The sequence below is a fragment of the Seriola dumerili genome, unplaced genomic scaffold (assembly GCF_002260705.1).
Source record: "Seriola dumerili isolate Sdu_G_001 unplaced genomic scaffold, Sdu_1.0 BDQW01000191.1, whole genome shotgun sequence".
NCBI lineage: Eukaryota > Metazoa > Chordata > Actinopteri > Carangiformes > Carangidae > Seriola > Seriola dumerili.
The window spans coordinates 2,960,337-2,975,436 of NW_019174446.1; the positions used below are offsets into that span (position 1 = coordinate 2,960,337).

At 43.4% G+C, this 15,100-nt stretch overlaps 1 protein-coding gene across 8 annotated transcripts in view; it reads right to left on the reverse strand.

The window, feature by feature from the left end:
- Positions 1-13,310, reverse strand: part of rims2 (regulating synaptic membrane exocytosis 2) — a 144,378-nt gene extending 131,068 nt beyond the window's left edge. For all 8 annotated transcript variants that reach the window (XM_022753372.1, XM_022753381.1, XM_022753374.1 and 5 more), the window contains exon 1: positions 13,129-13,310. In XM_022753372.1, coding sequence (XP_022609093.1) covers positions 13,129-13,310 — 182 coding nt within the window. The remainder of the gene's footprint in view (positions 1-13,128) is intronic.
- Positions 13,311-15,100: the final 1,790 nt, after the last annotated feature.

Here is a 15,100-nt window from a genome sequence, read left to right on the forward strand (position 1 = left end):
TACAAAACCCCTGCAGACTGTGTTACTGTACTCCAGCCACATAAGGAAAATCAACATACACGGTGTATGACCGTGTCAGCAACATCCCTGCAGGATATATAAAACAGAATTCCCCTATTGTACCACCTCTACTGTACATTACCTGTAAATCTCCAAGAAAATGAGAGTATGCACTAAAAATAGCAGCTTATTTAAAGACAGACGATTAGGTCTTGTGACACCTGTTCATTCTCCCTCTTCAATAAATGCCAGGAGAAGTGCTACTTAACACTTTCTCTCCACCTAAGACAGGATTAGGGGTAGGGGATAGAGTGGTGATAACTTCCTCTGGCACTTTGCGCTGGCACGGCATGATAGGCAGGGCAGGAGGGACGGCGACAGGGCAAGCGCCTCGGTGTGGAAGGGTTGGCCAGCCACCACAGCTGGGCCTTAGAAAGCACAGATAGGATTGAATCCGCGGGGCACACTCATCAGAATAGGCAATCTAACAGCCAGACCTCCTGACCAAGGACTAATATTCAGATTGTCAAACAGGAGTTGGCAACAGCAGATTTCTCTGAGCAACGGGGAAGTGGCTAATCTGCTGCCAAATATAACTAAAATCCATCTGTTTCCTTAGATTACCTGCCAGGATTCAATTGAGCTGCTCCATATCTCCCCTCCTGAGAGATTTCCAAGTGGCAAAGAGTCAGCTAATCACCCAGCAGCCCACACATTCACAAGTGTATTTCCATGCAAAGGCTCACAGGAAACATATGTACAATATTCATTTTATTATACGGTAAAACACACCAACTATATGAGCAACATTTAGTCAGATGTAGTGATATGCTGTTTGTATTTTAACACATATGTGCTCTTTTGCTGAGGTAATGGTGTGTGCACGAACACGTCTTTATTTGTGTGTGAATGCTGGTTGCTTCTCCTGTCAGCCCACTTTATTCATCCTGACACAGATACATTTTATTCTGGCTGTGATCAGCATTTTCTTGGCAGCTGACATTGTCCCAAGCTAACGTCACAACTCCTCCCATACACAGCTGAACGGCTCCACTGGGAATACTCTAGAAACTCAGCTCTAACCCCACCACGGTTAGGTCACCGCCCTCTGCATTAGCCCAATCTCTAGCTCCAATAGCCCAGACAGCGGCTGCTGAATGCAGCTCAATGTCTTCCTCTAACCCTATACTATATGGGAGGAGCCATAAAGCACCAGTTCTGTCAAGTCTCACTTTTGCCATATTATTTCCAATCTCATCAGCAAAAACCTAGTTTCAGCCTTTCCTCCAGGTTTCCCTGGTGAGGGACTATCCCATAACTGGAACATCTTGGGTTTAATCTTGATGTTTAAGATAAAAAAAAAACTAAATTGTAGGAGTAGTAGTGATGATCATGATCATATTCCAGTTCTTTGCCACTTACCAAACCTTACCCTCAACTACACTCCCAACAGGGCCATCCTCAAACATAAAAAAACATGATAGTGTTGTTGTCCCTGGCTGGGAGCAATAGGTGGGCTGTACTGAAACTGCACTCAGCTGTCTGTCTCACTCAGGGCTATAATAATAGCCTGGCCATGGCTAACAATAGAGAGGTAATAGATACCCTGCCTATTGTTGGCCCGGCCTGCTCTACTCCTTCCTGTCCCAATTCATCGCTACAGCACGTCACTATTAGCTCGCTTAACTAAACTGCATACAGTGTACACAGGCAGACAAGCACAGGGGCAATCTGATATCACCTCGCTGCATACAGGTTACACCCATCACGTTGCAAAAATATTGCTGTAGATAGGCCTACCCTATGATGTTACACACCCTGGAATCGTATCCGTTACCTCGTGAAGTTAACATATACTGCAAAGGTTGCATAGGACATACAGTGAGGGCTTTGTGGCACGCATTCAGTCAAATAAACAGATGTGACCACAGCACTGTGCGACTGAAATTAACTTGAACTTGATGGCTCTCAACATCTGTCCAATGGCAGAAAATAAGTTTGACTTTGGCTGCTGTAAAATCCCAAATCAAAGGATTCCCTTGCATTAGCTGCTTCTCTGCAAAGATTTAAACCCAACCAGCCAACCAACCAAGCAGCCGCCCACTCGAGGTTAAGGCGACCAGCTTCTACTTGTCATACACGGTCAACTGCCCCTCCTCCTCATGGCCTGACGCCTGGTGACTTTAAATGCCTGCATTTCCTTCCTTGAGATACTAGTTCAAATGATTGTATTTATACTTCACAAATGAGGATTTCTATGTATCCATGCAGCAACCCTCTTCCACCAGCCCCCTCCCAGCTCCCTCCTCGTTCCACTACTACACATCCAGGCCATCTCAGTATCACCATGGCAATGGCAGCAGTATCTCAGTGGGACGAGTGATATTAAGGGATTAGTGGGAGATCCTCCATCAGACTTCGGTCGAGGAGCACGATCCCGGGATCACAACATCGACTCTCTCTGTCTCCCTCCTGATCAGTGTCAGATGATGGGGATGAAAAACAGGCCTCTTCACTGTTATTTTCATGGTAGCTACTGTTGTACACGCTAGACTACACAAACCGAGCAACCGTGAACACATATGCACACACACAGACACTGAATCTCTGGAATAATGCATTTAAAGCTCCCACAAAGCCACCGTCGGCCGTAGGCAGTGTAAGCAGTGGTCTATATGCTGTAAAGTATGTCCTAGTGTAGGTTACATGGTAGTGCCTGTGTGTGGTGTTCAAACAGTGGACTTATATAAGGGCCACGGCTGCATTAGTGACGTCATGAAAACGGCTACTCTTTATCCTCCCCTATTTATGTCAGTTGGCTGCTTCTGTAATCTACCTACAGCAGCATCTACTGTGCATGTAAAAGGCTATAATGCTACTGAACATCTAACCTTTGATCCTTGCTAGACCTCCAAGAACAATATCCAGTTAAACAGCTGCATTAGGAGCATAGGGGGAGAATTATGATGGCACAAGAGAGCAAATAAGTTGGAATTAAAATTATGTGTAGAGAAAAGCATTAAAAGCAAGCAGTTTCACAGTAAATCAAAAGCGTATCATATAATTACAGCATGTATTTTCTAAAAATAAATAAATAAATAAAAACTGCATAAGCAAACAAAAAGTTTCCCAACAGAATCACTGCACCACTCATTACATTACACACTGTCTGTCCACTGTCTGACTGTGAGGTGTGTGTTTCATTGAGTGTACTACATCTGTGTGTTTGTGTGTGTGGCATATGAATACAGGGCGGCTGCATTTGTTTATAGAAAGCCCTGGATGGTTTGAGTTTTTGGCCACACAAAGGCGTATTAGAAGGACCGGCTAGGCAGCATGCACGTGTTTGAGTCACCGGCTTGCACCTGCTCCTACCAGCTGAGTCTTGAATGAGCAGAACATGGACAGACACACAAACACACACACAGTGAAGGAGAGATTAGTGTGCCCTGTGTAAACTACCGCTAGTAAATATACCAGCTTGCACACTGAGCAAAGCATCTGGGGTAAGAACTATTGACAACCTTTTATTCATTTCATTTTAAATATCCACATGGATTAGCCGCAATACCATGATTTAAATTTGTAGAAAGTCGCCAGACTCACTGTTTTTAGGCCCATATCCAGTATACAGACTTTTTCATTCAGTTTCACTCTCACCACGGGGTCACAATCTGGAACAAAAACCTTTACAATGGTTTGTGCTGTTTTGTGTCTCTTTTTAAGGATCTGCAACATGAAAACTAGCTTATTTTGGGTCTTAGTTTACCTAAAATAGGACTTATTAAGGTGGCCCATATGAAATATATGAGCTTGCATTCTGGGGTGAGTCTAACTTTCCTTGAGTTATGTCCTAAAAAACTTATAAAAAACTTCTTCCAGTAGCAGCAACATTCATTTAAGCTTGTGTGTTAATGCCATAGGTTAAGTATGCTAGTGTAGCTGTTGCGGCACTTAGCAGCTAGTTGCCGTGTGACCTGTTAAAGTGTTTTGCTGTTATACTGCTTAGACACGAGTTTTGTGAAGCATTGATTGCCTCGCCTACTACTGTACCTACATTCAAACCCAGACAAGCTAGCAGAAGAAAACAGTGTTATATTACTGTTTAGTACAACCAGTTTACAACAGGTGTGTAAATCAAAATCAGAAAACTAGGATGACACACAACAGTACAAACTATAACGATAAATGGCCAACAGAGCTATGGCTAACAATAAAAATGTTTTTTCACATGAAATGATTTCTTTACATCGCACACAAAATTTTAAGAGTGACTTTATCACTTCCAGTGCACTTTCATGAGCTTTGCTGATTAAAATTAAACTGAATCTACTCTGTCTTTATGTGGAGGTCTTCTGTCTTATTGTTGGTCGGAACTTGTCCTGTAAGCTTCTTTGTCTTGCTGCCTGGCTTTCCTGGACGCCTAAATGACCACAGGCTTTGCTGCCTCTTTAGATGCCTGGCTGCTTGCCGGCCACTGCAGAAAGCTGAATGTCTCCACTATTAATAGTCTAGCGAACAGCATGAGGGTTCTCACTCTTTGAGCACAATCAGCTTGAGATGACCCAGTGCCACGTTTCACCTTTAGTAACCGGCCATTCAGCAGCCTCGTAACTGTCTCTCACTTTCTCTATCCAGGTATCTCTGTGTCCCTCTCTGTGTTCACTCTGTTTTTCTCACTCACTCGCTCACGCTACATCTACAGATTTTAACAGTAAATATTCCTTGATTGCATTAACTGCCACACTATGAACAGGTACACAGACCCTCAGACAAAAAACATATAAAACTAGACTCAACTGTCCTCCAGTCCAATTTAGCTGATTCAGAAACCCTACAGAAGTAAGAACTAACTAGTGTAGTTTAGTCTAAACGAAAACCTGGATAATATGGGCCCTCCAGAGCACGTGAGTTTAGACCTGACCTGTACATAGCGGAGAGGTGTCTTTTCTCTGACCTTTCAGGGTTCAGCCATCATAAAACAAACCCTGAGGTAATATCACAGGGGAGAGAAAAGGCATCACACCTTGCTAGTTGTAACTATCTACACTCACACAGCCTTCCATTTTGAAACAGTTTCAGTAGCAGACATATTTCCTGTTTTGCTTCCTCAATTAGTGTGTGTGGTGTAGAGCCCATTAGGGTGTTGTTCTGCATTCGTTTCATCGTCACACTACCCCGGGGTTTTGAGAGATACATTTAACATCAACGCTGCCAGCTATTCTACAGCAGGCACATATGTTCCTCAGAAGCCCTGGGCTTCCCTTACAGGGTCAGATGCTATATATCTTGCTCTGCATTGACTCCACTCAGGGTGTATGGGGACAGGGGATGGGCAATAAAAGTGATAAAGTGGCCGCTTCTTGGTGCCTTTCACTGTCACGTTTCTATTCTCTTTGCTCTTGTTAGCTGGGGCTATCTTCTTCATTTTCTATTCATCTATTTTTCTCTTTTTTTTGTTTTTACCCTTTGTAAAGTGCTATTCAGTTTTGTCTGAATTTCTCTTGCATTGTGTTGGTCTCATTCAGACTACTCTTGCACCTCATGCGAGGAGGCTTATGTAATAACAGGCCAGATGTGCTGGTAGTGGATCTGTAGTTGGGTTGTGTTCTGAGTCAGGATCACCAGTTACTAATATTGCACTCTACTACTGTACTTTTGAATTCATTCATCATTTCTGGGGAAAGTGATACAGTACATCAAATTCTTCAAATACTTTTTCACATGCAAGCCGGGATAAACACAATGCATTCTGGTCCTGGGATTTGAACTGGCGACCTTATTATATTAGTTATCAGCTTATGATTTTAACACTCCAACACTAAGTGCTTGAATACTGTCAATTATCCAAACATTACAGCTGTTGAGGAACTAATTAGTTAACAAATGTCTTCTTCTTCTTCCTGTGCTGTGGTGTAACATTGTATTATACATTTCTAGAAATACAAAACATCCCTTGTACCACTTACCACAACCTCACTCTAAAACATTTTCCCACTGTCAGGTTTCACCAAGGGCATTTCAAATTGCGCAGCCAGGGGCAGGAAAATCCCTTCAAACTTTGCTTGAGGGATAAGAGCCCAGAAGAGAATAAAACCTATGCTGACGAATGCAGATGTTATTTAGAACAAAGCCCTGAAAGACAATAGAGCCCGATGCTGTGCTGTGCCACACAGGAGAATAGCAGGCTATGGGAGATGGCAGGCTGATTGCTCTGTCAATGGGGACTAAGGCTGTCATATCAGCAACGAGACCTGATAGCATCTCAGACGTCACTGTCTCTCCTCTCATTTTCTCTCTGATGTTCTCTTCTCCTTTCCTGTCCTCTCTTCTCTTCTCGGCCCCTCGTCCCTTCTCATTTCCTCTCTTCTCTCCCATGCTAGCCTGCCCTACACTTTCCTCTCACCCTGCCCTCTGTTCTCCTTTGCTATCCCTTCATAGCTTATCCTCAAGTGTCCTCTCCTTTCATTTTTCTAAACCTTGTAAGTGTGTCAGACCATAAAACAAGTTAGTATTCTGTATTTTTCTTCAAAATCACATCCTATGAAAAGACTAAAACCAAAAATGAATTGATCCTACTATCAAGTATTGTATGTGTAGCAAAGGTTATTTCCTCTGTTTCATAGATTTACTGTATATTATCATCCTAAACCTATTAAACACACCAAGCCACACTGTTGCACTGAGTGACATGTTGACATATTGTAAAGCCGCATACATGTTCCCAGTGCTCTAAACTGCATAAATATTAATCCTCCACTGAAAATAGTTCCATACATGAACTGTTTACATCCGATTGAGCTAAAAACTACTGTGCCCAACTGTTTAAAGCCTCATTAATAAACATTTTTACAGTAACAATAGGTCAAAAGTGAAATAGTGACGAATCCACCATCCAACCTTACAGTTTACCTCAGCTCAGAGGAGCGCTTTAGTGTCTTTCAGCTCATTGTTTTGGTTTTTTGGCCCATGACATGTAACTGTTTTTGTTCAATCTCACAACTCTCATCAACCTTGTTTTTAGCCATAGCAACCAGCACCAATGACAGACAAAGTTTGCAACTGTGTGGTGGAAACAGTGGAGCACTTAGCAGCAGATTTCACGAGAGAGGAAAAACACTTGCCCCAAACGTGGAAGGGAAGTCAGAAAGTAATGAGAGGCGGACACTTTGTGGCATCTGAGTTAATGACAACAAGGTAAATATGGAAGAACACTAGACTTATCCATTAAAGGAAATGTTAACACTGTGATTGTGACTGTGAGGAAAATCTGTAGCCTACATTCTGATACATTGGTCAACTGGGAAGGTATATAAAATAAAACATAATGAAAGGCAAATTTAGAGAGAAAAAGAGCACATGCAAGTACAGGGCTAGAGGCAATTTGACAGATACAGTAGGTTAATGGCTGAAATGAAAAAAAAAAACAGCAGACGGATAAGAGAGCACCAGAGGACCTTGACACTAATGCAACTTAACTTCAACAACAGCACAGCTTATGAGAAACTTGTAAATATTTTATACATTATTGTATATATCATTTTAATGATGGCAATTGTGTTCTAACTAGATTTCCTGTCCAGCTAAGCCAAACTACTTGACAGCATGCCAACCTTCCATAACCAAAACACATTGTTACTTTAATTAGCATGATGATGTATTCATCTGGCGTGCGTTCTGCTTTATAGAGTCAAGACAGCATCCACTCTTCCTTCCCTCTCTTTCTGTCTCTCTCTCTCTCTCTCTCTCTCTCTCTCTCTCTCTCTCTTTCCCTTGGGGAAAGTGATGGGGGATGGGAGACTCTACAACGTTCATGACAGAATCTGCTCTTTGCATGGGAAGGCAAGTGAGCATGGGTGAGTGAGCTAAGGGAACAAGAGAAAGGCAGGGAGAGAGAGGGGGAGAGAGAGTGTGTGTATACTGTATATTGTCCAGTGGGAAGATTCTGAGCATTACCTCGCCTCATTTCACAACCATAGGTCTCTCTCTCTTTCTCTCTCTCTCCCCCCTTTTTTTAAGTCAAATTTGCTTTATTGGCAGGAACATAACTTAGTACAGTAGCAGGTTTTACAAGGTTCATAATGTAAGTATAATCATTTAGACTGTAAGAAGAAAAATACACTATATTACTACAACACACGCCATATAAGACTTTACACTAAACAATATACTTTGCATTATGTTATGTGACACAGATAAAATCACACTGTGAAGGAGTTCAGTACAGTTTTAACTATTTTTTCAATGGTTTTCTCATACTCTGCTGCTTCCATGACAGTATACTAATAACTGTTTTGGTCTGAGAAATGTTTTTGTTGTTCTTGGCATTTCACTTGATTTAATTTTGGTAAAAAAAATAAAATGTCTTGCCTTTCTTTATAGAGACTACAGTGTACCAGGAAGTGTTTCTCTGCCTCTAGCTCTTGTTTGCAGAACTGACACAGTGTGTTTTCTCTGGGTTGCCAGGTTTGGTCTGTGTCCACAAGTTTCCCTGGGTTGGTTGTGGTTTGTGTTTGGTTAATGTTTCTCTCGGTTTCCGGTCAATTATGGTGCCTGAATAATCTGCCACTTCCTACTGTCTGCTCAGTGCTAAATAGCAATCAGGTTTACTTTAAAAGAAGCACATTATGATCGGAATATCAGCCGCTTAAACCTCTGCAACATGTGTATGCAGCACACTACCACTGTAACTCTCTTAGAGGGGCAGAGACTCTACAGCCTCTAGGGACACAGGGCCTCTCTGTAGCGCTGACCCCAGCTGGTACACTGAGCTCTCTAGCACTATCAGATAAATGACCAGGATGGGGGGACGAGGTGTGTGAATGTGTGAGTGTGTGTGTGTGTGTGTGTGGTGGGGGGTGGGAGGGAGGGAGCAACAGAAAAAGGAAATGGGATGTGATCAATCAAAGCTAATTCTAGGTCAATGCTCTTCATGTTGAACACACACACACCAACCCCCATACCTCTCAACACAGCCGTTTTACATGCTAACCGGGAACATGATACATTTTTTTCTAACTCATAATGGAGACAACTGATAGCCAATAGATATAGAGGTAAGTATAGACTTCAGAAGACACCAGTTGATTTGAAATTGTGATCTCTAAAGTAAGATTCCTAACCCTTAAAGTTTCACTAAAGTTACAGTCATTATAAAATGTTCAGATCAAATAAGGAATATATTGTCTAGTTAGTCTCTCTCATCACTATTACCTCATTGTGCACAGTACAGTGTAATGGTGTAAACAATAATGGTGTACTGTAAGTACCATTATGTGTAGTACCATTATTACTGTTACAGTGTAACAGTACACATAGCAACAACATGATATTGAAAACAGGGCTGGGCAATATGGCTAAAATTAAAGAAGCGCTCCACCAAGTTTCTCATCCTGTGAAAACTGGTGTATGGTGTCTTCTGTGGCTCTGGAAGGTGCTTTCAAAAGTCTGAAAAAATAATCCTGATGATGTCATCATGGTTGCCTCGGCTACCTACAGACTACAAGTTGATGTTTAACAGGAAGTTGATGTTGATGACAAACTGGGGGTGGCAAATTTCAAAAGTCAAGAGCTTTTACCAGATATGGTGGGGTCTAGCAGAGGGTGCTTTCAAGTTGCATTGTGGGAATTGTAGGATACAGTGTTTTTAGAGCTTGACCTATATTATGGACTTAAAGTCAGGACACCTCAGCCTCTGACGCTTTGATTATGACCTTTTTTGTGCTGGAGTGGCCCCTATTATTGGTAATACCTTGGTCATTTTTTTTGGATTATAACAACATGCAGCTAACTCCTTCAACAATCGTCAGTTTACGATATCATCACCATACTGCCACAATACAACTACACTGAATATACCATATATTCTGTTGCCAGCAGACACCTCAGAGCCCTGGAATCACTGCATCTCAGTGGAAGTCCCTCATACAAGGCAGCCAGTATAATTAGCGCTGTCAAACTAGGTCCCTGAGCAAATGACACAGTCCCCCGATCCATGAGTTGAAAAGTGTCAGAGGCAAGAGGAGCTGGGATATTCACTGGGATGTTAGTTAAGGAAAGAAAGCAAAATTTGACTATATGTCTATTAGTATCTTAATTATCACCTAGAGGTCACAGTTTAACCATCTTTCTGAGGTCAGTATATAAATATATATCTATATATATACAGTATACATGTAATATACATGTGTGTGTGTTTATGCACAGATATCAGCTCATACCTATATAAATATAATACAGGTATAATACAGGTACTGCTATTTGGAGCAAGAGAAATAGAAACAACGACAAAGTGATAGAGGGTAGAAATGTGAGTGAGAACGTCAGAGTTAGGGTGGAGAACATCACCACCCCCACCTGACCCTCCTACACTCTCCCTTCCTAGCCACCAAGCAAAACCAGCAAGTGGCCCTGGAGGACTGAAGGAGGAGGGAGAAAGGAGAAGTGGAGCCCCAGGCATTCTGTGGGTCACCCCATCGCAGGCAGCTGATGCTTGCCTGTAGGATACACAGTGTCTGGATGGGAGGGGGTGGGGTCCCATAACCATCGTTGCTGTACTGCTCAGGGACTCACTGATGCATGGAAAGCCTGTTTTTGTGTGTAGGAATGTTAAGATTTCTGAACTGAATAAACTTGTACGGCTGCAGCTTTGAGGAGCTTTCTAGGAGAGACATCTAAGAATAAGCGCCGCCTTATGGACTTCATGAAACTGACTTCTCATTGGTGCAGCACATTTTCTACATGCAGACACACACATACACAGGCCTGCTAAGAATGAGCAGCCTAAGAGAGAGTAGCTAATTACATGCGAGTCAGCAGCGCTGGATTTCCATCCACGCTCTCTGTAGCACCTCCAGTGAGATGACAGCAAGTTGGCAAGCCCTGCAGCTGGAGGCTTCTCTCTCTCCCTCTCTTCTCCATCCCTCCATCCTCCCAGGATTCCCTCTGTTAGATTACACACTTCGATGTTCAAACTGCCACTTTCCCGAACAGCCATCCAAGCCACTGTGGGATTGGACCGTGACAGCGCAGATGCACAGGCTATAGGGTTGGATATTGCAGTGTGGGTGTTTGTTTCCGACACTGCTGGAAATGCTACGAAACATCCAATGACAAGTTAATCCGCTGCAGTTGTACCTATGCCAGGGCTGAACAAATTAATGCTGCTTCAGGATATGTTATGCTTGTGTGATTCATAGGTAAAGAAAGTGGGGATTTACTGTTTTGATGACTCATGATGAGTCATCTTGTATGTATAGACAGAGCACATTAAAACCAAACCAGTATGGTTTTGCTGTATGAAAAACTGAAAGAAAACTTTACTATTAGGCCACAAAGGGGTCAGGAGGTGTAACGAGAGTGTCAGAACAAACAGTGAAATGCTGGCAGCCAGCCTTTGGTATTAACTCCATGTCTTTTGTCAGATGTTATGTATAGCCCTGCTACTGAGATAAAACCCCAGGTAACCAGTGTGTCCAGGAGAGAGGCCATACTAGAAACATAATTCTCATGCAAATGAGGATGCCAGCGATCCACTCAAAGGCCTCTTTGACCTCATGACGTCTTGTATGTTTTCAGCTTATGTGGCCCGGAATCAGAGTTACTTAACATTATGATGAGACAGTCAGTCAGTCATGTCCCTCGCAAAGAACAGCCTCTTCTGCCCATGCTCAGTCATGACAAGGCTTTGACATCACTGTGAGACTAAGAGTGACTAAAACTGACAATCCCCTTTACCTCAGAGAAAGAGAAATAGGAAAAACACTCAGCTATTGGGGAGAAGAAGGGGATGGGGGTGGGGGGGCAGTGAAAGGGAAGGGAAGGGAAGGGAATGGAAGGGAAGGGAAGGCGGAAAAGGCCTGGATGAATCACACAGCACGCACCGCAGCGGCTGAGGTAGCCGTGTCTTGGAGTACATGAGTCATGTTTATCATGCAGCAGCATAGGGATTGCACAACTCTCCCTCCATTAGGAATGCTGCCTTAGTGCAAACATTTACCTGATGATGGAAAACAACAGCTCTAATGCTTCTAAAAAGCTCCCAGTGATAGTGGCACACACACCTTCCACTAAAGCCTGGGAGGCTGCAGCACCAGTACACCAGCCACAGATCTCGTGCAGAAATGTGGATGTATTTACTGTATCACCCACAATGTAGCCTGATATTCACGCTGCAGTCAAATAAAATAGTCAAAAGACAATATCTCCTGGCTTGTGAGCATGCAAACATGTGCTTCCTTTTCATTGAAGAAGGAAAACTACAAGAAAATCAACAGGATTGAAACATTTAAGGCCACCACCCCGAAATCCCTTACTCCTCACTAGCCTGCCTTCCCAAAGAAGGTCAAACCATTTTTTTTTAAATTTACAATACATCAACTTTTTGTGTTTCTATAACCAGGGCAAGTCGACAGGGTGTAGTATTCCACCATAAAGCAGAGTTATGGCTGACACAGTTAAAGGTTAAAGCGATGACGGCGGAAACGCTCCAGTCCACCTTAAAAACTAAAACCCTACAGTGGACAGCGCCGTGGTGCTGAAACAGCTCCGAGCGACATCTGTACACAAGAGGAGCAGGGGGGGTGGGGGTGGTGAGAGGGGGGTGGGGGGTTCACAGGATCTACCGAGACTTTAACGTTGAAATCACACACACCCCGCGTGCGCCATCGCCACAAAGGACACCTTAAATGATCTTTCCAGTGTCATATTGTGTAATCTCGGTGACGTTCGTGGGGAAAGGTTAAGCAATTTGGCGTGCTTTTTACGTGAAAATGGCGCCCGTTGCTGCTAACCCAGCCCATTATAGTACAGCTGTAGCTACAACAAAGTATGGGGGGAAAGAGGCTGGAGTGCATGCCGCATTATAAAATGATACTCAGACATTAAAATGTAGTACTTTCTTAAGGGGGAGTCCAGGAGTGATGACCAGGTGAGGGGAAGATCCATCTCACCTTGGTCCCGTTGGCTAGTAGTCGACTATTAAAGCTCTAGCTTGGATGTCAAGAGGCAACATGACCCACCAGTATCACACAGAGAGACAATTATAGAAATTCACACTGTAATAACAACCCACAAACACCCGGGGTTATTCAGCACCAACAGCTCCCGCTATCTCCGCCTTTTTCTTACTTTAACATCGACTGTTCCTTCGCTTCCTCCTTCTTCTGTCGGTCCATGACACCGAGGATGATCTTTCTCTCCTCCTCGGTGAGGTGGCTGAGGTCCGGCATCTCCGGCATGGCGCCGGCCGCTGAGGCAGCAGCAGCAGCAGCAGGGCCAGGGCCGCCCCGGGGCCCGTGTGGAGCAGACATCTTTTACACACAGTGGCTAAAAAACGAGAAAAGCACCATCAACCAGCGGCATTCTGGGCGATTTTTTTTCCCTTACATTTCATGCGGTCAAAATTCAAATTGGCGGTCGGGTTTGCTGGAGGCACCGTGGCTTACACACGGCATGACATCTCGGTTAGGAGTATCATGCACATATTACACTGTGCTGCAGAAATAAGCGTCAAAAATATTCATTACAGGCTTCATCCCAGCTATTAAATGCTCATGATAGGGTTATCAACTACGCTGCAGCCGCCTGAGCGCTGCCTGCAAACAGGGGATTCGCAACATCCAAGCTGTTGCAGGTTGAGATGCCAATTTTACACATGAAATTTTCTGAAACAGAAAACACTCAAGATTAGAAATAGATGCCCCTGAAAGAAGCATGAGTGCACATGCTGTAGGCTACAACCTCCAGGTATTCCAAACACAAGCCTCCATCCTTCCAGGGATAAAAAAAAGTAGAAAAATACAGAGGATTTAAAAAAACAACTCTTGCCTTTTATTTTGCAGTCATGTTAAATCCTGTCTAACCCATCGCTGCCATTCTTTAGAAAGGTTTCACTCGCATGTTGGAATAAAAGATGCCCGGTCCGTCCTTGTTTGTTTTCGTTTGGAGTCCTTAACCCTCCTCTGTCACTCTGGTAAGCTCGCTTTCCTCCAGGTTGGTAATTCTTGGAGATTTCTTAAATGCACAAAAATGGATGCAATGAGAGGGAGAGAGAGAGAGAGAGAGTGAGAGAGAGAGGGAGGGAGAGAGAGAGAGGGAGATGGGGGGGGGGGGAGATAGAAAGGAGGGGAAAAAATCCAGATAGGAAGAAGAGGCGGAGCGATGGAAACACGTAGAAGAATAAAGCCGAGAGGACGCGCTGGATGTTCATTGACAGCAGGCAGATAGCGGCCGCAAAAACGCGGACTGGAGGGACTGAGTGCGAGCTGGAGCAGCTCTGAGAGCAGGAAGAGCATCATGCATATTTCATAACCAGATCATGAGCTCCGTGAAAGGGGGAAATGTGAAGTGGGAAGATAAATACAGAATATGACTAGTGACAATGACTGTAGCTGCAGGTGCGGCTGTGGTTCCACTCAGTGCTGTTTTTTTGTGCGCGAGTACTATATGACACACTGGCTTCTGTTGCCAGCTGATGTGAGAAATTCTGTGATGATAAATGGAGGAAAATACAGCTCAAACAGTTCCACAAGCCCTGTCAGCAGAGGAGATGCTGCTCACTGAGGAAAATAAAGATTTTAACTTGACTTTCAACCCGTTTTGTTCTGGAGTAGAGTTTTAGGACTGTTCACCACAGTGGGCTTTAGAAACTTCAGATGGACACTTTGGACTATTTTTACATTTTATTGACTACAATAAGAGAAAATAATTGGTAGATTAATTTATAATGACAATAATCGTTAGTTTCATTCCTATTTCAAATAAATAACTGGACTCATGGGCTCACAGCAAAAACCAGAAAGGCATCAAAAGCTGAATTTAAGACTCCAGGTTTCCACATTTAACTGTATTAAACAACTACTATTAGTTAAACCAAAACTGACTTTTTGAGCAACTCTGGACATCCATCAATCAGACTTTGATTACACCATCATGTTGGCAAAGCCTTTCCATAGCCACTCATGGGGTGACCCATCTTGTATCTCTTAGCTCTGACCCCAGCTAAAAGTCCCTCCACTTGATTGCCTAAAGATGGCCATTGCTCTCTCTCAGGCTGCAGAATTGATAGGATTTGAAGGGCAACATAAAGAGGATAGAGCCT